At 38.6% G+C, this 27,839-nt stretch overlaps 1 protein-coding gene across 3 annotated transcripts in view; it reads right to left on the bottom strand.

The window, feature by feature from the left end:
* DOP1B (DOP1 leucine zipper like protein B) overlaps positions 1-23,487 on the bottom strand; it is a 44,558-nt gene extending 21,071 nt beyond the window's left edge. The window contains exons 1-16 of one of the 3 annotated variants that reach the window (XM_040577255.1): positions 23,411-23,487; positions 21,066-21,240; positions 14,759-14,940; positions 14,501-14,671; positions 12,332-12,521; positions 11,409-11,507; positions 10,548-10,671; positions 9,952-10,052; positions 9,379-9,493; positions 6,825-6,945; positions 6,277-6,396; positions 5,544-5,649; positions 4,867-5,058; positions 3,331-4,021; positions 1,613-1,884; positions 678-830 (exon numbers count right to left, since the gene is read on the bottom strand). In XM_040577255.1, the coding sequence (XP_040433189.1) occupies positions 678-830; positions 1,613-1,884; positions 3,331-4,021; positions 4,867-5,058; positions 5,544-5,649; positions 6,277-6,396; positions 6,825-6,945; positions 9,379-9,493; positions 9,952-10,052; positions 10,548-10,671; positions 11,409-11,507; positions 12,332-12,521; positions 14,501-14,671; positions 14,759-14,940; positions 21,066-21,203 (2,775 nt within the window). In that variant the 5' untranslated portion in view covers positions 21,204-21,240; positions 23,411-23,487. Of the gene's footprint in view, positions 1-677; positions 831-1,612; positions 1,885-3,330; positions 4,022-4,866; positions 5,059-5,543; positions 5,650-6,276; positions 6,397-6,824; positions 6,946-9,378; positions 9,494-9,951; positions 10,053-10,547; positions 10,672-11,408; positions 11,508-12,331; positions 12,522-14,500; positions 14,672-14,758; positions 14,941-21,065; positions 21,241-23,410 lie in introns of those variants that run through there. The other 2 variants (XM_040577262.1, XM_040577270.1) reach the window with 2 other exon arrangements.
* Positions 23,488-27,839: the final 4,352 nt, after the last annotated feature.

Raw genomic sequence — 27,839 nt, 5'->3', positions numbered from 1 at the left:
TCAGTTAGTGTTTAGAACTGGCAATTTTGTTTAAAAGGTTTTAAAAAGATTTCCAAACTTAAGTTTCAAAATTGCAAGTGAGAAAGTATGAAAACAACACTGAAGAACATTGTTGTAAGTTTTGTTGTGCAAGACACTTCTCACAAATGAACTCTACGCTATTAAAGAACTGTTTTGTCATTAAACTAGATGAGTAAAGTAATTAAGAACTGGCTTAGTTTAAACACAGCTTACTTAATATAAGAACTAAATACTAAAGGGTCAACATTATGCTGGCATACACCTACACGTTAAAAAAATGTTTGGTTCAAATATGAAGTTTAGAAAAAATCAACACAAGACGAAATGATTTGAGACTTAGTCATGGGGCTGGGGCATTTTGGAAATAATACCAAAAAATGCGAGCTTTTAGATGCCACGTTATTTGGCCCAAAACAAAAAATGCTCCAGTACTGACTGATACAGCTTGCATCTGGGGTTTAAATTTAGCAGTAGTCTCATGATGAATCAGCCCCAGGGAATCGCGGTGGAGTGGACAGGGAGTCTGTTGGACTCCTGAGAGAGAGGGACCATGGAAGCGAAGAGCTGGGATGGAAGGGACCAGATATAGTCTAGGAAGCATTGGAACAACTCTATCTCAAGTGATGATGGGTCTTGACAGTGAGTACAGAACCTACCTTATCATGATCCAAAAGCGCATGGCATATAATGTCTTCGCAGATATTTGCTGATGGTGCCAAGCAATGCAGCCTGTAGAACAGTTCCACACAGGCAATATGATGTTCCCGGGTCTCTTTGTTCAGTTGATTCCAGAGCACACAGGCTACTCTCTAGAGTATAGTAACAATAATAAATAATATTAACAACAACATCATTTCTTCACTGTTTCTATTGCATAAAAGTACTCCATTACTGAAAGGGATTTCCAAATCTTAGTTTGACAAAGAGCAAGAATTCAGGTCACACACTCGAACCTAAAGGAATGCAACATTCCTAACCTGGTATTACAGGATAGGTAATTCAAAGGGATGTGCACCACAAGTTGAGGAAAGCACTTCTGCTTCTATTTTCTGGGTCAAAACATTACAGATTATACATGTGTCAGGCACAGCAGCTGTAAGCACAGTAATTAACAGTAAGAGTCTGGAACCAACCCTCATATCAGTAAAAGGTCAGGATAAGGAAAGCATCTTTGATATACTAAAAACAAGGAGGAGGACATATTCTTGTTATCATTTACGTACTAATATTGCCTCTTATCTGAAAACTTCTCTGAGTGGCATCAAAGTTCTCCAGAGCATAGTGTTTAGGCTAAGAAAACCTAGCACTTCAAATCAGAAATCAACTGCCTCCACACCATAGAATCTGGGCACAGAAACCAAAAAGCAATTCAAAAATAACCTGTCACTTTTGAACAACCTATTGTGAAGTAAATGAATAAGAATAAAGTTGCTTTAAAATGCTTGTGGAAGCAAAAACAAAACAAAAAAACAGCAGTGTCATTGTAACATGAATATAGTGCCCCAAACATTCCTATTAATGTTTCCTTCTCCACCCCATCCCTGGATGTAGAGTGCAGATGGGCAGGGAAAAAGAAAAAGAGTATTGATACCTGGTAGAAATCTGTTTTCTCTGAGATGATCTTCAGAACTCCAGGAGCAATGGGAGGAAGTGTGACCATCTGCAGCTTTCCAAGGAAGGGGTTGTGCCCAGAGACTTTGTATCGCTTCATTCTGTCTTCTATCACAAGTGCCAGTGACTGGGAATGGTTGATCACCTCCAGCAGCGTGAAGATGGACACATTCTGAACATAGCAGTCATTCACACAGCAGCATACTGTCATTAAGGACTTCAGCCACATAGGGAAGCTGGCATCACAACCTCCTCAGAAGATAAGCAAGAAAAAAAAAAGTTTGAATACTCTAAAGCTCCTGGTCATATTTCCAAGAATTCTTCAATCAAGCTCACAGGACCCAGAGACAAAGACGACCGCTCAAATCCGACTGCGAAGAGCTCGCTTCAAAGCAAACTATACTTTTTCCCCTGCTTCTTCCAGCAGAAAGCTCTTACAGGACCTCTGTGACCCACTAACCAATGGATTTCTGCTTTCTAGTTTGTTTACTCCCAAATAGTTTTACAGCTGCTGTTTTTTCAGCTGTCATTTTCAAAACTAACAACAGAAGCCTGCTGATCCAAGGATGCTCTCTGGAGTAGCATTGAGGCTTAACATTTCAGCAACCATAAAGCACACGAGGAACTGATACAGCTAACAGCAAGTCAAGCCACTTTTGCCCCTCCTAAGTGAATAATCAGATAAAGTTTTATTAGGACGTGACTGGAGACAGTCTCAAGTATGAACTCCTACCTCTGGATACAAAGCCAAATATTTTAACTGTTTTACCACCACAAAAAATGGACACCTGTCCTGTATTGCATTCAACCCAGACCTTCATTATTATAGGTTCTCTCCTTTTGCCTTTAAATCTTACTCTGTTCTCCAGGCTGTGCAGCTGAAAATTACTTCGAAAATAATTGATAATCCTACTACAATATTCCAAAGAAACATAATTATGAAAGCAAATCTTCTAAGTACACTGCTGACCACATGGAAGGCACTGAAAATATGCAGAAGTGTCCATGTCAAGCAGGCAGCTCACCCATGCAGATGATAAGCATATCACTACTTTGACAAGGAAGACAGCAGAAATTTGTAGTGAGGTAGAGAATCCAAAGTTCCAGTTTCCTGTCTCTCCATTCACTACAAGCCCATCTCGTCAACAAGCCTTCAGGCCAGTAACTGCTCCTGCTAAAACTAATGAAAACTCCCAGCACAAACAGGCCCTCCAAGACTATTCTTACACGTTAGCTTGAATCAAATTCCTTTGAACTTTGAGAGTAAGGGAAAGGGCTGTTCTGCTTCTGTTATGGTTTGGAGCTCCAGTTTTCCATCTACTCTGCCTGCTTTTAACACTTCTTTTTGTGTTGTTTTTTTTTTTTTGGGGGGGGGGGGGGTGAGGGTGTTTGTGTGGTGTTGAAACTCCTGAACCCTGCCACAAACTCTCCAGGCCACAAAAACTTTTCAGCCCTTCAGCTACAAGTTTGGTAGTGAAAGCTTTCAAAAGAATATGCATTTAAAAAGCTCGAGAAAAACTGTCCCTCAGCTCCAAGACACAGAACACGTACTGATGTGGTAACTCTCAAATTCACAAGCAACTTGCATTCAGCCCAGTCAGAAGGCATTACTACTGGTCACAACTCTTGCAAGTAAGTGAGCTCACACTGTTGTGTTCTCAAATGCACAAGTCATCCAGCAAAGGAATCTTTTCTTACCAGGAATCTGAAACAAAGAGAGATACAGCTGTTCCATCTCCTCCTCTGAAAGGTAGACTGGGAATGTGGTACAATCCAACAACAGGTGACAAGCCGCAGCAAAAGCTTCCTTGCAGTCACCTCTAAGGGGTCCCAAGACAAGCATCACTTGTTCTAAGTCCCACTCTTCTTCCTTTTCTTTTTTATTACCAGAGTTGCTTTCAGAAGAAAGAAGATGGGAACTCTTGTTCTTGAACGGTGATCCTCGAACTGAGAACAAGTCTGAAAGTATTTGTTTAAATTGAGGTACAGTCATTTGCTTTGCTTCCCATGCACTCTTTTTCTTGCTAGCACTTTCAGGTAATCTGTAGCCATTTTCTTTTTTCTCTTTTCCCTCCAGACTCATTGCTGAGATGCTTTCATTACTTGCTTCTTGAAACTGCACCCCAAAAATGTATTTACTGGCAAACTTGGCAACCAGCTCTTGGATGCAATGCAAAGTCTTCTGCATGCTCCCCCCTTTTTTCCAGACATCATCTCTCTCAAGGGTCACAGTTGGCACCCCTAAGTGCTGAGAGAGCTCTGGGGAAGAAGTGCTTAGACCAATGCCACTGTCTTCTGACTTCAGGGGAGGGAATGGAGTCTCATCCTCTTCCTGAAGCACAGACTTGGTCTCCAAGGTTACATCCCCACTGTCCTTTTTCACTGGGCTCTAAAACAGAAACAGTAACGTGGTTAATGTGGCACTACATAGACCATTTTGAAGTATGTGGAACTGTGGTAAGCAGTGGGACATTGGGAAACACCAATGGAAGAGAAAAAAACAGTAACTGCAATTTCTTGATGCAGATTACTTTCGTAAAATCAGTTACTGATAAGCAGTCCAATTCAATAGCATTTAAAACATAACAAATGTTTATGTAGTCCTCGCAATCCTTGACTCATCAAACATCAACAGATCTGTGTCTACAGATACTTGACAAATGGAAACGTTTCCTTAAAAACAATTCATCACTGGAACAGTATTACTTGTATCTGATTATTTCCAGCCAGATGCATTTATTTGTTCTACTGCAAAACTTTGCCAAGCTGTGCTTGTGTGACTGCTTCATGCCATCTATTCCTCGTTCGCTGTCATGGTCTCCTGCACCCAAATAATACCACATTGTGTTAAACCAAAATATCAATTTAAAGCCTTACGGACCCAACCAGCTGTAATGCTGGGCTTGACCTGGCAACTCTTATCTTTAAGAACTGCATGACGCTGTGTGCCTTTTCAAACTGTTAAGATCACGTTCTTCTCAAGAGGTAGGATTATAGCCCCAGTTTCAGACAAGACTCCTTCATCCTCACAAATAATTCAAACAAGTCAGAAATGGATGCCCAATATATTCATATAGGACACTGAATAGCTCTTAAAGGGGCAAAAGGAGATAAGTTTTGAAAATCTTTATTGCTGCATTTATCGTTGACATTTAAGTTTAGAGAATTAACATTTAAAAATAAGGTTTGTCACTATTAACTGTAAATATCTGTAAGTACTGGAGAAATACCTACCCCATTTCCACTGCCTGTCTCAATGTCCAAATAGGAAGGGGGCATTTGTACTTTGCTAAGCACCTTAAAACAGGTCCTTAAGGCATGAGTGAGTTCAGGTAAACCTAATACTTCCACGTTTTCCAAGAGAGATTGCACCATATAACTGAGCATCTGAGGAAGATACTGAGTCTGCACTTCAGAGTAGAGTTCCTAAAATAAATAAGAATTATTTAAAACAGTTACCAGATATTATTATTCAGCTGTATAGCAGCACTAGTTAATCATTAATAACATTGGTTCATGAATAGTTAAACTAAAAATCTGATTCAGTTCTATTCTTTCTTCTTTTATTCTGTATGATAAAAACCAAATCATTCCCCAAATGTTTTAGGATAGTCAGTAAGCTACTAAGAGACAATAAAGTCCCAGCAAATGATTTACCCAAGAACAAAAAAATACACATTTTCATTCCTTTCGTAGAATCACCATATTTGAAAAGGAAAACAACTTTCCTTTTGCTAGGCAATAGCAAGGATAGCCATATAAAAGCACGTGCAACTATACTTTGCAGGACATGTCATACATACACACATGCCTGCTCATTTGCTCATTTCCATTTTATGTAGTCATAATACAAATTATTTGTTTTTAAGTATCTAAAGATGTTTAAGTAGTTAACTGCAAGGTTGCCTTACCAAAGGAATCACGTCAAGAAGAAACACCAATAGTGTACAGAGCTCTGAAATTGTAGGAGGAGTGCTAACATTTTCAAGAGGATATCTCATCTTTGTGGATTTGTTTCTGGCATGGAGAGAAACTTCATTTTGTAAACTCTTTTCATGTCAAAATTCTTGTTACAGTAAAATAGCTTCAGCAAAATAAGTACAAAATACTGAGCTAGGCCTTCTAAGGCAAAGTAAGATGGGACTTCTTATACAGCAGCGTAAAACATTCTGTTAAAACCACCTAAACTGCAGCTTGTATGTGAGATGCTAAAGTGCTTCTAATTTTCAGATCAAATCTCTATAGACTATCTTACTAATTTAAGTATAACTTCCTGTCTTACATTTAAAAAGCAACAAAATGATATTTTTCCTCAAAAACACTTGTTCTTCCAATGAAGACAAAGAAACTATCTTCCCTGTCCACCTCCCCTCTTAAGCCTTTCCCACCCTCAGCTGCCATTTTTAAACACCATTTCTTTTGTTGTTATTTTCTTCCAGGTTATTTTTTCATGCAATTGATTACTTGATTGAACTTCTGAATTCTTTTAGAATGAGACAGATATTTATTTTGCATGCTAACATACATTAAGGCCCTACCAAAATTTAAATGTTTTGATAAACTTTCTTTATGATCTTATATAGATATCTGTAAGCAGCATTTTTGGGGGATGGAGAGGGAGCACTATTGTTTGATAACAAACACCTGAAACAATCTTCAAAACATTTGGTCATGTAATCCCAAAGGAAATCCGTGCTTAAGGATGTGATCAGTAAATTGACTGTTTTGACAATTTCCGAAGCATTTTTGTTCTCTTTGATTGCACTGTGTAAAAGAAGAAAATGGAAAAAAAAGAAAAAGAAAAGATGTCAGTGAGGATTTTAAGAGCATGCATGTTATATAGTAGCTGATGCGTTCTAAAAACTTTTTTCCTCCTTCCTCTGCAAGCTACAAAAAAATGATTGCTTTAAATCAAGAACTACATCATACTGGAATAGCTAAATTTTGAGTATCTTTCTCCAAGATGAAATAAATCAAACCTTATTTCATCAACACCAATGACATGCAGTGTACTTCATTTTTTTCTGTGCTAATCAAAGAGAAATCACGTGTGTGTGTAAAACGCTTGGAAAGTCATAAGAAATCTGGTCTTTTATACAAAAATATTAACTTATTATTAATATTAACTTATTTAAAGAAAGTTGGCTTAGTATATATGATTTCAGTTCATAATTGCAAACTTGTAGTTGTACCTTGCAAGTATGTTGCCACTTTGATTGTAGCTGAGTTTGAGATCAGAACCAAGTGCATCTTTGCAGTAGGAATAAAAGGCTCTAATAACTTCAAGGAACAGATCCCCAACAACCTGTGGCCCTATAATTGAAGGAAAAAAGTATCCCGTAATTGTACCAAAGTGATTGCCAGGCAGTTTAGTTAAAAGTTTATTTAAACTTAAATTAGAGGTTACTAGACCAAAAAAACCAAACCAAACAAAAACATTAACAACAACAAAAAACACCAAGATTTCTGAAGTATGAGGAAAATGTTTATGTGGCTTTTTAAAATGTCAGAGTTTTTGAAACATCTCAGTTAAAATGAACTTAACTACTTAGTTTTTTGTTGTTGGTAGGGGTCTTTGTTTCTAAACTTCAGTTAATACCACTCTGTTTCATTTTTAGGAACTTTTAAAGTAACATCTGGGAAGAAATAGCGCTGATGCCGCATTACACTTGAGACAGTTCAGTAAGACACCAACACTGCAGTCATTTGTAAGTGGGCATAATCACACCATAAACCTGCAATTCACAAACCAAGAATAATCACCATGCCTGTATCTATGAGAAAATAGCAGATTTCCCAATACACATTTATCCTAGTAGCCTTGATTAAATTTTGAGGAACAAAATCTGAAAAAAAAAGATATGTAATTGAGGAAGTTCAAGTTAGATGTGTACTGTCAACCACACCTGATTTTCATGGTCAGTACTTCTTTGTTTTATCTGAAATTGTGTATAAACAATACACGTACAAAACCCCCAAAAACAGAATTAAAATATATATATATATATATCTCTAAACCATTCCAATGAGTGTTTCTACAGGAAAAAAAAAAAGTTACAACACTAAGAGTAGCAGAAAAGGTCAAAGATTCTTGTTATATTTTCTATTGCTACCTTTAAAAAATAAAGTTCTGTTGCTAAACCCATTTCAAAAGGAACTGAAAGTCATACTGGCTTAAGGTTCAGGAAGTTATCATTTGTGTGCTGATCAAAACAAAGAATAATACTGTATAATGTAGTTCAGCAAAATAATCCATATTTGTGGTTCAGTTTAACACTGTCAGCAAAATAAAACGTATGATAGGATACTATCTGTTGTTTATTTTCTAAATTAGGATACAAATTACTCAACTAATCTAACAACCTTGGTCAATTGTCCCTCCTTCAACATTTTTCTCAGGAAATAAAAATGCTTTCTATAATATGTTTTAATCACAACTGCTTTTTAGATGTTCTTTAAAAAATGTAACAGCTGAAGGAGATATTGGTACCACTGTCTTATAAACAGACTAACAATTGCTTCTATTAAGGTAGCGTTCATTTGTTAGGTAAGTAATACAGAATTCTGATTTTCCCTGGCAATGCTTTAATAACACTTTACTATGAAATGTGCTTTCCCGACCCATGAAAAAGGGTAATCTTACCAGACACAGAAGCCTGTAAAACCAACTGCTACTCAAGAGTTTAGGCTCAGTACATGAGTTTTATTCATGATATAGACTACAGGCATAGTGAATGGTAACATCTCTCCCCAGCCAGGATAACAGCTACAATACCGAGGGATACAGTCAGGCATTAAGACTCTGTTGGCTTTTAAAAACTATCCGCTTGTACCCATCAGATTCACATAATGTAATTGCAAAGATTTATCTGTACAAGGTTCTTACAAAATCCTACGAAACCCTAAAATCTGTCCAGTCCTTTTAAGACTTTATTTTTTGACACAGAAAAGAGAAGTTGCCCTTTAAAGGGCAGGCTAGCAGGGCCTCAGCCTTAGGGAGCTTCTTGTACACAACAGCACCGACATGTGACAGTCAGGGAAGAGGAGGAAATGCTTCACAGCTCAGTCATGATGTCTCAGACCGTACCTCCCACAGCAGAGACACCCCCACCTCCCACACCCATAACAGGTTATTTCCAGGTGGAGCAGCTGCAGGTAAATGGCACTGCCCATTTTGGCAGCAGTAGCACCATGAAGTAGCAGCCTACAGTGTCTGGAAAAACAACATCATCACTGGAGTGATGCAAGTCTATAGCAAGGCCCACAAGCACAGCCAAGCACTGGAAACAAGTCCAGGAAAAAGCAGTACTGGTAGTTTTCCAAGTAGAAGCCTCCTTATAAGACGGGGAAAAAAATAAAAGATGCCTGATGGATCAAACTTGAAAGATTAAGCTCCAAGGAATGAATGGAGCAGAATATTGAGATAAGGGCAGACAGGGTTCTTTTAGACTGGACCCCTGTTCTGGGCACAGGAGAAAGTTCTCGTTAAGATACATCCAGGCTACACAGTGCAGTGCTCTGCAGAAAAGCCAGAGATAACCTGAAGGGTGCTTGCTCCAGAGCACTGTTCTGAACCAGTTCTAAGGCAAGGAAGACAGTCCCCCTGCACAGTAATGCACAACGCGCACACACTCAGAACTCGGAAGAACTCTGCAGGGTGTTGTCCAGAGTCCTACTTCCAAAGCTGATGAACACCAAGTCATAACAGTTTTTAGCAGTCAGGACAGACGTGACAAGTAACATTACCTATTTCAGGTTTATCAAGGAGACTGATTAGAATGCGGAAAGGTTTCAAATAGGCTTGATGCTGTTCCTCTACATCAGACTCTGAGAATTTCTGATGTAAAATTTCAGCCAAACTCTAGGAAAAAGAAAACATCACAATGTTATATGTAGAGAAGAGACTGCCATTTTATTAAGAGCTGAAATCTTCCTTAGTTTGATTTTGTACGGTACCAACTACTATCGATTTTCAATTTTCCATATAGGGTAGACAAATCAGTGACATCTAATAATAATGAACACTCAAGAGCTGATCTTATTCAGGGAAGCATTTTTAAATAATTCAGGTAGTTCATCAAAGATGCTACCCTTTGGTTTCATTACATTCCATTTGTATTTGTAAGGACATATAATATTGGGACAAATAAAGCACAGCAAGCATTCAGATAAATGAAAATGTAACCACCACGAGGATGTTATATTTAGAGACAGAAAGCTTTGAAGGACAAACCAAGTGGCACAGCTAACAATTGTAAACACAGTTTGTGTTGAAATTTAAAAAGCTCAGAAAAATATCTGTATAGACTGACCACCAACCTCAACTAAAAGATCTTTAGAGTATTTTCCAAAAAAATAAATAGCATGGTCTTCAGAAGATGTTGAGTCTGGAGCAAAAGTACCCCCTTTAATATCAGAGCCTACAAGATAAACAGAGGAATCACAAGTACAGAGAAACACTGCATTACAGTGAACTACACACACCACAGAACACTACACCCACATCGTCTATACAAGTACTGAAACTACACTGCATTTTTTACATTTGTAATTTTAACATTGTGCTTGAAAGCAATTCACGAGCTGCCCTAGGACAGCCCCCATAACAGAGTTTGAGGCATCCAGATGTACTATACTGAACTTTGAACTTAAAATCAAAACCAAAGTCAGGTCCAGACATGGAGTCATCAAGGGCAGCCTTCAAGCAACTACACAGCTACAACTCGTCCCAGAGAAAATCTGTTCAATAAAACCAAGCATTCATTTGGCAAACAGGTACTTCATAAATGGAAGCTAAACAACATCTTATTTTATCATCGTTCATTAACTGCTGAAAATGCATGTTACATTTTAACCACCCGAACAGTTTTCTTATGTATTCAGAACAGTAAATATTGCAGTATATTGTGCAGTACCTAGCAACCATGCGTATAATCTTCTATTGAGTGACATGTCTCTCCTCAGCAATGTCTGTGTAGCTGCTGACAGAATATGGACTAAATCAGACCTGCGCAGTAGAATAGCGCTTTCATTGCAGTCCTAGGATGAAAAACAAAGATAGCTTAGCTGTTCATGAATACTGAAACAAGTCAAAGTTGTAATGAGGTGTCGTTGTAGTTGCTGCTTTTTAAATTGGTAATATTAGTGGTTTTGGAAAAAAACATCAACACCACAGTATTTTGTATACTAAAAATTTCAGGAAAGGGAATCTGACAGTCATGTGACCATTTTTGTATTTATAGCACAGAGCCATAGTTAAGCTAAAAATACTGAAGACTTCATTACGTTATGTCTTAAGACTTAAAATTACTTGGTACCTTCAAAATACTGACTATACTACCAGGTAAGTTAGGAAATGATGGGGGAACAGCTAATGTTTTAAGCAGTATTTGTTTTTCTAGCCTTTCACAGAAGTATTTTAGTTTAGTACAGACAAATCCAAATGCTCTTCATATTTTCTCTGTGCAGCTTCTCAGGCCTGAATACTTCAAGCACCTTCCAGTTATCACAACATTCACCATCAAAGCACAGCTTCATTTGAAGCATTCTGATGATGTAAAACTGAGTTAGCTGTAAGGGGTCTGAGTAACACAGGTCTCTCTGCTCCTATTAAAATTGACAGAGGAAGAAAAAACTGCAAAATCTGTTTACTGGTTTTCAAAGTCAGACAAAATTCAGACATTTGGTAATAACAGAGGTGGAGGCTGGATTGGTTCCCAAGAAGATACTTTCCTGCTCAAAATACATACAAGACAATACTAAAATAGTCTTCTTACCAAAGCTGTATAAAATGGGAAGAAGAAGAGAATCACTTCCAGAGTGTTTCTTTGCACAAGAACATTTGAATCCAGTACTGATACACACAAGGACTTTATCTGTAAAAGGAAAAGAAAGCACAACGGTGTTTTACTTCATGATAATATTTAACCCACGATCACTGCAAATAATCACAAGAAGAAAAAGAAAGCAAAAACTTTTTTTTTTAATATGTGAACAATATTATTTTAAATAAGAGGATAATTACACATTTATCTCCCATTCCCCAAAAAGAACCAAAAATGTTTTGTGGAATGCTGTCAAAATATTGTTAATATTTACAAAATACTTGTTTTTGTAACAATACAGAATGTCACAATGTGATATCACTAGCTACCAGTCTCCCAAAATGCAGATATTAATTACTTAAGGTATCATTACAGTAATTCTATCACTAATATAAATTACTACCTATTGAAGTTTTCTATTTTACTGAATAAAAAGATACTGAATTTCAGAATTGTCTTCTAGATTGTAAACACTTGGGAAATCCAGCTTATAAATTGTATATAAGGTATTCAGAATTATACCTAAGATATAATTCAGAACAAGTAGATGTTGTCATGTTTAACTTCTGATTTGAAACAGAATCAGTCTTTTAAGGCCTTATATAGTACTGATTATCAAAAAGTGCAGAAACTTCAGAAGATTTGCGTTCTGCAGGGTAAACAAAATCTGTATTGGAGATTCTCTGGTACATTTCAGATACAATGTTCACATGAAGAAATCATATCAGGCAATTCTGAAGTGTAGACCTTTCAGCCTTTTTTTCTCTGACTCTTAAGAGTGTGTCATTCTAATATAACACAGAGAAGGCACAACATGCTAGCATGCTGGCATTATGGTAGATAAGACTGTTCCACAAGGAGCATGATGAACTTACTGTAAGCTTATAATCGGTGCCAAGCATGTACTTCTGCTGTTTTCCAGACAGCTCTCTGTTGATATGACTGACAACAAAAAGAGAAGCAGGCAGCCTGATGGACGGGCTGACCAGAACACTGCCCCAGAGTGCTCCATAGAAAACTTCCTTGCCCATTAATAAGGAGAGCTTCACGAGCAAAGCATCTGTTCTGTACAGAAATATATTTGATATGAAGTAACAGATTTGTTAGTGCAGTTTTATAGCATAAAAAGGCAATTCTACACAAAGCTAGTATTCTAGGTCACAACATTTATTTATTTTCATCCTCTTTGTATTATCAATATTGCCCTTTTGCCATGAAGATGTCCAGCATCTGATTGAACGAACGAAAAACAAACAAAAATGCTAGCCTCAATACTTTGTCACTGTGCTACTCACTGAAACAAAGTTTCTCTGCGTACTTTGGAAACTTCTACAGTGATCATCTGCAAACACTAAGCTCTGAAGAAATTACGGCAGTAGCTCTGATTGCAAAATATTTAACATATGTAATGCTGAATTGGAAATACTTTAAGCTAATGGTAGACTTAGAAAGCCAATTTTATCAGCCTGGAAATTGGAAGATATCCCATATATTCATACTTACAAATCAATGGGCTCAACTTTTAAGTCTTGAATGAACAAAAGCATGAGATAAAGTGACACACTGTCAGTTATTGCACACAGAACTGGTACACTGAAATTAGTTTAATGGCAATCATGTCGGAGGTCCTATGACTAAAAGGCACATTCTCTGCTTTGGCAACTGTGTCAGCACTCTGGTGTCGAAATCTCACATGAGCAATGTAGAAGTGAAAAGGGAGAAGTCCGGTACAGAAGAGAAAAAGAAGAAGAAAAAAAAAGACATCCCAAACCTTTACCCATTTCCTTAAAATGTAGCCTTCGAGCCATTTTTTCTTTTCCATGCATGTATAAGCATTCGAAGGAAAGTGCCTAGGCTGAAGCACAACCTGAGCTAGTACTTCTGCCACTTTTAGGAACAGCAGATGTATTAGTATTAGTCCATAATGTCAGTTTCAAAATAAGCTGAAACTCCTTTAAAGGCTCAAGATGAATAGAAAATTTAGTTCCAGCAGATTCCCTTTCTTCCCAAGTCCCCAACAACCAGTGCTATTGGAACGAGGAAAACTATATATCATCACTGTGTGTCATAAGCCTGCCTGACAAAAAGCACATACTAAAATTTATCTTTCTACAGCAGATGTATAAGAGGTATACACGTGTCCACAGATCTGGAGTTGGCAACTGAATGCTATTCACCAAGCTGAGAACACATGCAATCTATTCTTAGCTGCTCCAGTGACTGATACAAGTCTTCAGTTTAACAATTGTTTTTAAGAGGAGGCATTAGATGTAGAACTGTTTTATCAACCATAATGTATGTAGTTTACCATTCAAAAAGGGCAGAGAGCAGCCAACACATCCAGATTGGAAACACAGAAAGAAGTACATTACAAATGCAATGTTTAGTGACTGTTTAAGCAAAGAAACATTTGAATGAAACCTACAGTGGCTGAGCTCCTATAAGATCTTACAAAACAGTTCCTGTAACTGAAATAAAACCATTACACAAATGGGTGCTCTTCTCAGCATGCTTCCTGACTTTATCATACCAAATGTCATTGTCATTACTGCCAGGGGCACCTGGGAATGAGATTCTTTTTTCCTCAATAGATGCTGGAAGGGTTGCCTCTCGCTTATGTTTTCAGAACCTGAAGGTAAGTATCTGGTATAGAAAGACTGAAAAGAAGATACAATTCAGCTGCTCTCTCACGTTACAATATTTAAATAGAATTTCCCACAGAGCAGTGGTTTGGGGAGTCAGGTTAATTATTTAGCAGTTTGGAAGAGGTTTTAAAAATGTTTTTTCATTCTCTTCTCTCAACACATCTATTTTTAACCCTCCTTTTCCTCTTCTGTCCTTTCCTCCTCCTGAGATGAAAATAGAAGGGGAAAGGGTTTTCTACTTTAACGCTATTCATTACATCTTTCAAGGACTCCTCATTCTTTGACACTTAGAAACCCTTTATCAAACCTCTTTACATAGCTAGCCAACAGAAATTTCTTGAGAATTTCCTAAGAAAGCAAAACACTGTGTATTACTTTTAAATTAATGTTAGTTCTCACCTGTCATAAATTTCTGATCCCTCTTCCAGTCCAGGCAGCAGTCCAGTTACAAAGGCTTGAAGACCAGGCAGAAGGGACTTTTGGAGAGGAAGAAAATATTTCTCATATAAACCAAGAAGAACAGGCCTCACTGACATTGCTGCATTTGCCAGAAGAGGAAACAAACCAGAGCTATTTAAAAAAAAAAAAAAAGATTAAAAAAAATTTAGTCAATTAAAAGAGGCTGTGAAATGCATAAGCCTTTGAAGAGAAATTTACCTGTACAAGAATAAGTCCTTGGCAAGCCATTTTGTCCCAATTATTTTAAAGATTATTTCATAGGTTTCTAGTGCCTTTAAATGTACTCCACTAGGTAGTGCTGGATGCAGACACTGAGATAATCTTTTACTGATGATCAGACGCCTTGGCAATAGAGAATACTTCAGGTTACTCTGAAGAGCCTGTGGAAGAGAGGAGATTAGAATGAATAGCTGTAACATAAAAGATGATATAAAACTGTATTTCAAAGGTTTTCTACTAGCAAACTGAGAACTAAATAACATATTCAAGAGTTTTCTCCCATAAACGCGGTTTGTTACACTTAACCAACAATTGAGTTTTCATAGAAATTAGCCATGAATAATCTAGAAAAGTCTGGTCTTGCTGTCCCTAGAAACTGGAAATGGAAGTCAAATGAGGAGACAGGGACAGTGTTCCCTTATCCTATCTCCAGTGGAAGTGGGGAAGTGACAAGAGAAGTCTGGCAATAACATAAGTATTAAATAACCATCTTTCCTCATAAATTAACATTTCACTTACAGCTGACATAAACAACCCTCCCACCAATGCAGGCATGATTAGATGGGACAATAGCATCTTTGATGTTACTTATAATCCTGTGTGGCTATATTCGGTAAGCTTCAGTAACTATAGCCTCTGTACGGATGTATAAGTAAAAAAAACCTTCAAGATAGCAAACAACTAAGTATTGCAGACAGACCAGGTCTCTGGAAAAACAAGCTATATCACTTTTCTTTGGAAAGATTACACTTTTCCTTGAGCCATGCATGCATTTCAGCAGGGCAATTAAATATGCTTCTGCAATTAAGAAAAAGATGATTAAATAAAGAGGTTGCAAGTAAATGCCACTTCAGCCTTTGATCACCATCTGCTAATGCAAACAAGTGTTTTACTGCAGGTTGACATTTGGGATGTTTTCAGGATTAGGCAAATTCTTAACTCTCCCAAAGGGTAAGCCACAGTTTTATTCTGTGAAACTGCTTTAAACTCGATGTTCGTCTACCATACCTGAAAAAAGGTTTTGAAAAAGCAACAGACAAATAAGCTAAACCATGCTCGCTCAATTACAAAAAAAAATAGTTCAGCAATGACCACAGCATTCATTTGAATGCTCAATCCTGAATACTCATATCAGCAGTAAGAGACAGAACCCATCACATTTAAAAGTGCGTGCAATGTATCATTTAAGACTTTGCAGTAGATGGCCATGAAAAGTTAGAAACCACTACACTACCATTGCATTTTATCTCCCATTTGCTGCCCTGCCTATGCTGAGAAACCAGTTGTTAGGGAAGAGCTTCTAGTAAATACACTTCATTCAAGAAGAAAAAGGCTGTGAGTTTGTAACTACAGTACAACAGAAAGAAATGTCACATCACTCTGAAATACATACATTACAAATGCCATTCAGAGCCAATTAATTTCCTTTCTTCCCCACAAGGAGATCTGCATTTTAATAGGTATTAAAAGCTAGAATTGAAGAATACAGCAAAATTTCACACATGAAATTAGAACAGGTTATATTTGTGGAATTATCCTCATATTTGAGAGAGAGAATAAAATCTTTAATATGTCTTGCAGCAACTTCAAAACCAGGTTGAAAGCTGGACTTTGAAACATTCTGTTTATATTGGTTGGCATATATTTGCCCACACCCTCTGTATATATAAAAGAATATCATTACAAAAAAATATGCTAGCAGTAAATATTTTCTCCTCAATCTTAAGATCGAACAAATACCATCTTAATATTCTATCAGGTAAAATTTTAATATTATCTAGGTAGAAAACAGCGGATGGACAACTCTCCGCATGGGCTTGGGAACTGACATGTATCATTCACCCATTCTTTTGATTCTCATGAGCTTAATTTGACAGTGTTCAGTTACATATGGGCTGAAGCCCACCCACTTTTTCTCCTTTTCTCCAACTGCCTTCCACATTAGCAGTTATGATGGCAGAAGCGTTAAATGTCACTGGCACTCCTAGTAAGAGTTGGCTGGAGAAGCCTGGACTGCCAGCAAGCACTCCACACGTAGTAAGATCATCACAGGGTTTGGTATTCACAGATCAGTGAGAAACCAACAATCCCAGAAAACCAAGAAATATTTGACCTCCCACTGGCTTTTAAAATAAGGATTTTTTCCTGGCTTACTGATTAAAATGAGACATACAAAACAATGACTTGTGTCCACATGCATATCCAGATTGCAACTTTTTCAAGGTTCTTTTTCTTTATGGCTGACCAGAGAATATATTAGGCACACATAAGATTTTCTAATGCATAAGCATGCTTATAGTTTCTTTGAACATGAGATATAAAGGGTAGAAAGAAAGGACTATCTACTCTTTATAACAGCGTATACACATGGCCTAAAGCACTAAACAAACACAGGCACACATACACAAACAGGAGTATTTTTATTTCCACGTTTACTGTTTTAAGAAAACCTGAACTGCTTTACAGAACCACTAGAGATCTGTTTGATCAATTCATCTAGACATAAAATAAATAAGCAAATCAAGGAAATATTTTTATTCACATAACTAGAATTCCAGAAAAATGCAGCATGTACGTCAATTTGTACAATTATCTTCAACCAGGAGATACTCTTGTTTAAGTCAACATTGGTTGGGAGGGGATAAAGGGGAGCCTATGACTCCATTTTCCACTGATCCATTTTCCAAATAAGTATGAAAAACAAAATCTAAACAGAGCTCCAGCTTCTATTAAAATAGCAGTGTGAAGTTCAAAGACTGTAGTGAGGAAACTGTAAACTGGGAGCTGGATTATATCAAAAAGAAGAAAAAAAAAAAAAAGATGTATCCCCAGTCCTGTACACTGTGTTTGTGCACTGGGTGTGAAGTTTCATAAAGCTATTACAAGGCAAAGCTTCCTTTCTTGAAGATATAAGGCTTGTCTTCAACAGAAGGCAAGTGGTGCTTATGTTTGTAACGCAGCCAACGGCTGTCATAAAGGCACGGCAGTCACATTTCTCATATGAAGTAACTGGCGTAATTAATGGCTGTGCTCACAGGCTCTGCATTTCAGAAGAATCCTTTTCTTCCCTCCCCTCAAGAACAGACATATTGTAGCATTAAATGTTACTACTGAAATAACACTTGCGTAGCAGCAATGATTTTTGTAGTTTCTTCCCCCTTTCCCTCTAATCTGTTTGAATTCGGAAAAGAGCTACAAGCATTTTGGATATATATAAAAAAAAACATTAAAAGCGCCTATTTCACAGGCAGGCCTGCATATGTTGAACCACTACCTATTTCTAGGTTAGGGGAAAAAAAAAAAAAAACACTAGAAATTTCTTCTATCAAAGAGACTTTGCAGAGTTGTATATAGTTGTAGCCTATTACAACGTTGGAACAAGCCAGCAAAATCCACAACAGCACAATCCCACTTAGCACTAAGACAATTCTGGATGCAGCAATCTGTGCTGAAGATTTGAAAACCTTAACCACAAAACAGCGTTTTCCAAACACAGAACATATGCAAATTTGCAAAAATAATAAAAAAATAGTTTGAAGCTGTATCCGTGAACAGTAATGAGAAGAGGATAACCCTGCTCTTGAAGCATGAAGTAGCTTAGGCTGCAGCTACTAAAGGAGTTGTTTATGTAACTAGAGATAGGACTCATCACCATGATGTGGGATAACGCACGCTATACAAATTTAAAACCAAAAATCTCTCCCCTACAAACTCGGAGCGTAGCATAAGCTAGCAACTTTCACCAATGCTAGCTTTTGTTAAAAGAAGTAGTTTCTCTCCAACCTTCATTAATGCTCCCTTGGTAGCTGCAATTCTGTTCAAACACTGCAGGGGAGATTCACCTGATATAACCTTAGAAGTCTAGGTCTAAAAAACACGGGCAAAACCGTAGTAACACACCTCGGGCTCCCTATAGAGTCAGTGAGGAACACAGGCAGTTTTAGGACAGGACTCATCTGGCCTAATTTTAAGAGCAAGAGGTGAGTCACAACTAACTAAAAACCTTTCTTTCTCTCCCTGCCTGACAGTGATTCAGAGTAAAGCTGTCCATAGCGGAGACAAAGTTAGATAAGGTTCATCTTTCTCAAATGGCAAAACACAATCTTTTGAGAGATCTAAACAGAGCGGTCTGGCTGATCATTCAGACTGAAGTTGACCGGTTTCTCTTCTGCTTCTGTGGTTCTAAAAGTCACCATGAAACAGAATTTTGGTCAAGAGAAGCAACAGAGAAGCTGCGAAAAAGAACCTTTAGTTTAACCTTAGTAGACAAGGTTAAATAGGTAATAGAAAGAAGTACCACGGCTGTCTCTGTTCACCGTAAGTAACAGCATCAGGAGCTCCAAGACCACTTTTTTAGTCATGGCCAAAAGCGTCTGGATCTGCTCCCTCTGTTCTTTACCCTCATCTTTAAGTAGGAAGAGACCGCACTGATTCCTCCAGCCCCTGCACTGAAAGAGTAATTCTACTGAACTTCTATGGCAATAAGTGTGAGGATGTGGGTGTCAGCTTGTGAGACTCAATAGTACAAAGTACTGTTGAAGCCTACCTATAGGAGAAAAAGCCTCAGAAAATATTACAAGTACATAAGCAAAAACACCCACAATTAAAGTCAGCAATACAAAGATCCTTATAAAGCTTATGCTTATAAAAGCATGAAAAGTCTTTCCAGAACTCCTCGACTTACTCCTCTTCACTCTCTCTCCCTTTCTTAGCATTTTCATGTTTGCTTAGCAATAGGCATCACTGCTCTCCAGTTACTGACATCCAGGTTCATGTGAAATGTTAAAAAATGTTTTTAAAGACATTTTTATCACTAAAATGATGATAGTCTCCTTCCTACTCCCCACTCTCTCACTGCTCATTCATCTCTGGGTTATAAGAAACTGACTGCAGATGAAATTAGGCTCTTTATGTTAGAACCCTGCCACAAACAGAACTCACCAACGACATTTATGTTTTAGAGTATAATAGATCAAGCAATCACAGAATTTAAGAGAATAGCTATTGACATCTTATTTCACAATCTTCCTTCTGGTGGCACATTCCCCTGACTTATCTGTTGTCATCCCTAATTTCAGGTAACAGGCAGAAGCAGATGAACACTGGGGATGATTGCTCTACCAACTCTTATGCTCCTAAGACGATTAAGTCCACAAAATACCACAGCAGATGGACTGATGTAACAGCTAAAAGCCTTTTTGCTTGGTTTCTGCTGTGCTGCAATGTGTTTTGGCAATTCTGTACCTGCCTAAGAGTTTCAGATCAGTGTTAATCAGTTGCAGTGTATTTACCTAAGTCATGATAAAAGATCAAAGCCTAATTCTTGACATAGGTATGTAGTCTCTCACTCTAAGCCTGATTTTCCCTTTCCAGAGAAGCATTCTGAAGGCCTTTCTCTCTCCTTATTGCCCTCAGCACGAATCAGAGAGAAACACTGAAGGCAGAAATGTGTTACTCCTATTGACAGCAAATCCAGCTTCTCTCCACAAAGAGGAAAGAACTTGGCTGCCCTTTAAAAAACCTTCAATTTGGACTCTCCTCCCCTTTGAAAACTGTAAAATTAAGGTTTAGCAACAACAGCAAAATCATGTGGGACATCTATTCTAACAACAGATGTTGCCTTATGAATTCTGCAAGTTGTCTCCTCCCATCCCTGTTTACTTGATGATGCAACTACTCTTGCTCCATGTACACTAGTGACAAGCATTATGTCAAAATAGACCAAATGGGACACAAATAACAAACACCTCATTTCTTAGGCAAGAGAAGACACACTTCCTAGGTGTTTTCCTGTACAAGTCTTTTTCTTTCTCCCTGTATCCAGACATATTTTCCATGGTCACACAATATGCACCACCACCAGCAAATCAGTTATTTCCCCAAATACAAGGATGTGGTCAACTAAGTGTGATCTTTAAATATGAATTTTGACTCAGAAGCTATGCTAAAATCTTTGAGCTCTTGTCCTACATAAAGCATTACTTAGCTGCTCTAGACTGCTCTAATTTAACCAGTATCCTGAGGATTTTTTTAATGCAAAATCTAAATTAGACTTAAACAGTATAAAGGAAACAAACACCATTTGAAAGAAACCTCTGCTGGTTTTACCAGAATTTCTCATATTCACATAAAAGATTCTGATTTAGCAGCTTTCATTTCCCCTTCCTTTATGAACAAGTATTTCTTGTCTGACTTTTCAATTTTGCTAAGTATTGTAAGTTACAGAAAATTTAATAACAATACAAAGACAATAAACCAATGAAAAAAGATTCCTGTAACACCGTACCTTATTGAGTTTGCCAAGGGAAGATATAAGATCTGCCCATTCACTTGATGATTCAAAGTTTCTCAAAGCTTTCTCAATTGCTGAAGAATAATTTCTGTATCTATAATCGCCAAGTAACTCCTGCTCTTCTGGATCCATCTTCGGTTCTCATATCAAGGTGAAATTTCCTGGTAAACTAAAATATGTACACAGTTACAAAGAGGAAAAGGAAACTTAAGTTCTGTCAAACCTAAAACAATCATAAGATAACAATAGATAAATAGAAACACTGACAGATTGCAATGAACTGGTCATCTGATCAAGTTGCAACATGAAGCTGAAAGTCATTTTACAAGCATGACTTCAATTCTCCACTGCCTGTTTTTGTGGTTTTGCAGTCACATTTTTCTATTTATGAAACATATTTTTTTTCCTTCCATGCACGTGGATCTGTCACACAATAACAAAGGAAAGAAAAGTATAAAGTCTCATTGTAAACAGGCTGACAAGCAGTTAGGAAGACATACATAGCTTTCAGAATTTATCTAGGCGGTATTTTGAAAGGTTAACTGTAGTAGTGGAACGTGAAACATTTCATATCTGAATATGAATTTTTAGGGGAATCCTGTTAAAGGGCCTCCTGGCTCATAGCAGAAGGATCCCTCAGAACTCAGCATCTCTACTTGTCAGCAGCCGATGTCGATGTAAAATTCAAGGTGTTGTGTAGAACTGTCAAGCCATACGTTCAGGTCTTCCTATAGTTCCCCAAAGTGTATTCACATGCTTTTACAGAGTGAAAAACGAGTTTTACAGGCCTGATTTCTTCATATTCTGTAATACATTTAAGTTAAAAAAATAAATAAAGCAAACCAAACCTGGTTTGCAACAAAAGGAAACGGGCCTGGTTGCATTTTACATACTATAAATCATATCTGCACTCCTATGTTAGCTATGACAGCAGTTCTCCTGCCAGATAATATCACAATAATCTCTTAAACAAATGCTTAGGTTTAAGAATGCCAGGCTTGGTCCACCCGTGATATATCACTGACAGAAAAGTAAATGAAGTCCTATAAAAACATTTTATGTTTCTGAAAGATATCTTCATTCAGTTTCCTACTGTTAGGTCACAAAAATAACTCTAAGTAAATCTACATCCTTAAAAGAAACAACAAACAAACATAAAAAACAACAACACAAAAAAAACCCAAGCAACTGTGTATTGTCCTTAAACTGTAATAAACAACAATAACTGCGTTGAGATAACATTTTGGTAGCAAACTCTCAGAAACAGAAAAATGCCAGCTGATGCACCCCAAAACAGAAAATGATTTTAAAGGCAGGTTTTGCCTTTGATAGTCCCCTGACAGTAGGGCTCCGTTATTGCTAATACAACCACTTCATGTTGTCCAGCCTAAAACCACCTCCATAAAAAAAAATAGAGAGAGAGTGAGTTATGGCAATGCCACGAAGACCATGTGCTGCTTTTTTTTTTTTTCTTTCCCCACCACGGTAGATTTTTAAAGCTTCTGTTTTCACCAGGATGTATGCAGTACTTCTCGCAGCAGGGAGATTAGAAAAACAAACAAAACCTATTTCCCTCTGCTCCTGTAAGTACCTTAACCATTGGACTGCGTTCATACTGCCTAAAAGCAAGCAGGAGCTAGGAAGCATTGCAGAAGCTCTGTGCAAGCCAAGAGTACCTCCACCTTCATAAATAATGTATTTGTCGAGATCATTCAGAATCGTGCAGCCACTTTGCTGACAAAACACATCTAGTTTCTCCATTTCTTAATGGTAAATAAAGACATGGATCGACTAACTGAAGAGGAATCAATCCCGTTATCAACAGCACTTAAAGATGTTCTAAATGTTCTGCGATAGTCGTGTCTTAAGCATTCTCAGACCATTAAAACCTGGTCTACTAAGTAAAGCCTAGATAGAGTCTGAGGGTAAAACAGAAGGTACTGCTCAAGAGAGAAAAAAATAATAATAGTAAGACTTCAACTGGGGGGAAAAGAGTGTATTTGGACACTTTGCTCTGATAAAAGGGCTGCACGGCGGCAGGTTGCCATCCCCAGCAGCAGCGATAGGCTCAGTGACTGAACACACACCGACGCTCACGCACCTATGCTGCCGGCAAGCTTTGAAAAGCCAACCATTTTAATGCCCAACAGATGACATTTATGGAAGATTTATTTTTTAAAGCAGCAGGTCGGTGACAGGTGGCGTCTCCCCAAACGCCGCTGACAAAACGACACCGCGCGAGGCCGGGCCGCCAACGGCCCCCGTCGCGTAAACGGCCGCCGCCGCCGGGCGACGCCCCAGCCGCCCCCCGCCCCCAACCGTTCCCGCCACGCCGCTACCTGGGGTCCCGCGGTCGGGCCGCGCTGCAGTCCTGGCGCGACGTGTCCCGGCCGGCCGGGGGGCGGGGCCACGCAGTCCCTATGGCAACGCGGGGGGAACCACCCAGCCCCGCCCGCCTCGGCAGTCCGGGAGATACCATTGAATAGAGCGCGGGGGGGATGTGGTGGTAGATGGGTGTGGGAGGGCTCCGGGTGGCCGTCGCCCAACGGCGGCCGCGCTTGTCGCTGCTTGCCTTTAATTCGCCAGGGAAGGCTGCCTGCTTCATGGGTCGGTGAGCGCTACAGCGGGTTATCTTCTCCCCTGTCCCCCCCCCCGGTGAGGGGAATGGTACATGCCAGCGGCTCCCCTTCTTCCAGCGCACTGGGGGGAGACGCTCCCAAAATGGCGGCCGCTAGTGGTGTGAGGCAGGGAGAAGACATCTGGTTCCTCTGCCCGCTGCCTTTTCAAAAGGCTCGAAAGAGAGTCGATATGCTCGGCTTCTAGTACTCACGGTGAAAAAATAAACTACCAAAATACCCATGGAAAATAAAACACGTGATCCTGCCAGACAAGGATTTATATACTCTGTGTTATATGTGAGTGCATATACTATTCAACCTCCGTGCGTATGTGTGTCTAGGTAGAATGTAATCCTGGTAGTTAAAGTAGCTGAAAAATTCAAGGAACATCCGCCCGCCTGCTCAGTTATTCCAGATAGAATAGCATTTGTGGCTTTTAAGATTATGATGGATATTGTTTCAGCAATAATCTCCTGTAAGTTTTATGTTAATACACTAAAATATTCTTCAGACCACCTGTCTTTCCCCTTCCTAGATTTTAGTAGTATAATTTGACATGGTCATCTAGCAAATAAAAGCAACATCTAAAGGCAGTTCATGAGACTGCTTCGTGCACGTGCTAGAAGAATGGAAGCAAGATGCGATGGCAGGAAAGCTTCCATGCGTGCTTTTAATCCTCGGTTGTGTACATCGCCATCTCTCCAAAGCTAAAACAGGTTTCAAAAAGCGCTACTGGCCATGCATTATCTCACTGTAAAAACTTGGCAATTATTCGCAAGCTTTGATACAGCCCATGTGGCAATTGCACATTCCATCCATTTGGGAAGTCAGCATCTGCTGACAGTGCTACAGTTGGTATGTATGCATGAAGCACTGCATAACCTCAGATAAAGGTGTGACTTGACAAAACACTAAAACATTTTGCAGTGATCTACAGCCTTATTACAGATCTGTCATAGTTTCAAAGGACATTATCAGAAAAGGGGTGGTAGTAGAGCGTATGCAAAAGCAAGTTCTAAACTCATTTGAGGCTCCCTCCTAGTACAATAAGCTAACTTGTTGGTTATTTGAATACAACGGTTTTCCTTGGATATAGATGGCAGTAGATACATTCAGTACCGTGGGCATCAACATAGCTTGTCTTTCTAAATGACAACGCCATCAATTTAAACTTAATTTTCTCAATTTTACGTTTTTGTAACTTTCAAATTTAGTGTAGCTTAGTTCTTAGAAATGAAATTCAGTGCTTCTGAATATATGCCTGACTGAGCAAAGAACTCATATTTTTGATGATGTTCTTAACACATGACAAAATACAGCGTGTCACTTAGGATATTTTAAAATTAGCTTCTGAGAATTTGCTATCATTTTAGAAGTTTTTTTTCCCCTGCAAATTTGTCTTACTTGGCTGTACCAGTTGTGTGTGGCTAGGCAACTACATCAATTTCATTAAGATTTCCACCCAACTTTTGAACCCATTTACCATTTCTGCCACAAGACAGAGGTCTTCTGGAATTTAAAAGAAATGGGCAGGCAGAGGAGAGAGATCCTTCAGGGCTCCTGCTGTGGGAATAGCGGCTGTGTCAGATAAGCTACAGGCAGGCACGAGTCTCCTGGTAAGGCCACAGAAGTGCTCAGCCTGGTGGCAAGTTTTGATCAGAGCATGCACCAAAACCAACCAGACTCCAGACCACCCCACCTCATTAGCTCTGGTGCTTACAAACCTGCTGGTTGCTTAAATCATTTAAAAAATAACTCTGAATGCTTTTTGTTTGTTTGTTTGTTTGTTTGATCAGAGGTTATGCAAATTCAAAGTATGCCTATCTTACTAACTATTCGGGACTTTTTATTGGGAAAGGCCATAAATCAATTTGTTATATACACCATTGCAGAAATGACCATAATAACTCTTAACCCTTGGAACTGGATCAAGCAGTAGATTTACTGATGTAATCATCTCTGGAGATGGCCGGGATGCCTTTCAATCTAATGAACATTCACTTTAAACTTCATGTGATCTTGACATAAATCTCTTTGGTTCATACTGGAGAAGTCTACTCTAAGGGTATATCACCTATCAGATTTTATTTTTTATTTTTTAATAGAAATATTCCTCAAAATTTAAAATCTCAAATTTCTACAATGAAAATATACTGCTTTCTTATTATTTACTGAGGGAAGTTTAACAAGTTGCTTGTTTTCAGTATTTTATCTCCTTAGCAGAAAGTAAACGAATATGTTCAGAAATAAAACCAGAGGCACTATTGCCATTTGTCCTCTAAATACTGCATAACTCCAAACAAAACAGGCAATGCCCATCAGATCAGGGTGTCTGAGAGTGCGGGTGCATACTTGAAGATAGCAAGATTTTAAGAATACAGGGTAACTGTGACTCTACATGGTGAGCAGGGACCAAAGACAACAATCGTGACTGGAAAATGTGTAGTTGGATACCATTCATTCAGATCTAAGTGCTATGGGTAGCTAACTTTGTGAAGCAATCTACAGACAATGAAAACTGGCCTACAAGACCACAGTGTTGTCTGTCTGATGGTTTCTTTTGTTGTCAGCTCCAAATGAAATCTTTACACAATAAAAATGAAAACTGAAAAATTTAGACAATGTAAAACATCATTATTGTCCCTTTGCTTTTTTCATTATTTGAGGCAAAAAGCCACAAACATTTTGTACTAATGTTAGACTGGCATTTCAAGTATATTCTGCATTTAAAGGTTTTAAGTAATACTGAAGGGCATATACAATCTAAATTTTCTTCACACATTTTCAGTCTGAAAGGAACTCTGCAGCATTACAAAGTCAGGATGCTGCCTATATGTTGATTCATACTACTCTAAGTGTTGGGTTCAATTAAAATTATCTGTGGACATAAATTTTAGAGTTCTTTTCATTTTTATTTTTATATAGGAAAACACTTAATTGGAATTTTAAGGAAACAACTTGTTAAGCTAGGTATATTTCTTTATATTTTTATGTAAACTGACATCAAACTCTCTAGGCATGTGTGCAGTGCAGTTTTAAAAAACCAAACACACTGCACTGGAACCATAATGAATACAGAAGTCTGGCCCACACTACAGTCATCAGTGTCACAGAAGATCCAGAAAGAAATTATCTGGCTGTAATCCTCTTCAGAGTCATAAAGGTTTAGAGCAGACCAGACCCCTAACTGGTTGCCCCCATACCTTTAAGGTCACTGGCTTTCCAAAGCAAAGCTCTGCCGAACAGCAAACCTTTGAAAGTGACAGCTGCGTTATTAACCAATCATACTTGGATGTCTATAACTTCTCCTTCAGACAGTCCCAGGGGCCCTGCACATATATCCATATATCCTGTCTACATCCAGTTGATACGGAAGCAGGTAGAGCTTCCATTCCCAATTTTGCCACTGCTGCCTGACTGCATCCTGCACAAGCCATGGCATTACCAAGTAAATGCCCCCAATGAGCTCTCACAATTGTGAAACCAATTCCTCTATTGTCCCATGTCACTCCAGTTACTGCACTGCCAGGCATTTTCTTCGGCTAATAAATTCCAGAGTAAAAATGGTAGTGACGTGCTGTAAAAATAAAAACAGTAAATCACGTGTAAAGGGTTTATATAGTAGAACTGGTCATTATTTTATCCTTCTCCTAACCCTTAAACACTCAATAAGCGTGCCAGAATCCGAAAGCAACAAAACACTTCACACATAATGGACGTGGGAGAGAAGCAGGGAAGCAGCCTAAAAAAGAAATAAAAAAATGAAATGATGGTTGAACAATGCAAGCCCTGTCCAAAGGCCCAGCCTGCCATGCACGTTGTACAGGCTGTCCTCTCCTTCTGCTCTTGGCAAACAGCCCTCCCCTGGAAGCCTGCCCTGCACAGTCCCAGCTCTGTTCTCAGGACACGGCCCTCACACCGTTACCACAGGGGGCTGTGCGTCTCCTGCCTTCCTGCTGCTGATCACGCCTGTGAACAAGCAGTATTTTCTGCCTCATTACTTCCATGACACACCTGTTTCCACCTCCCACTGCTGAGGTTGAGTCTGCACAGCTGCTTCTCCTTCCTTGAGTACTGCACCACTCAACCCAGAGGTTGTGGAAAGGTCTGTCCTCTGTTACTTCTTTCAGTCCGCCTTGGGAGAAGCGGT

This window comes from Cygnus olor, chromosome 1, assembly GCF_009769625.2.
Source record: "Cygnus olor isolate bCygOlo1 chromosome 1, bCygOlo1.pri.v2, whole genome shotgun sequence".
NCBI lineage: Eukaryota > Metazoa > Chordata > Aves > Anseriformes > Anatidae > Cygnus > Cygnus olor.
This window is presented reverse-complemented; position numbering and strand designations above follow the sequence as displayed.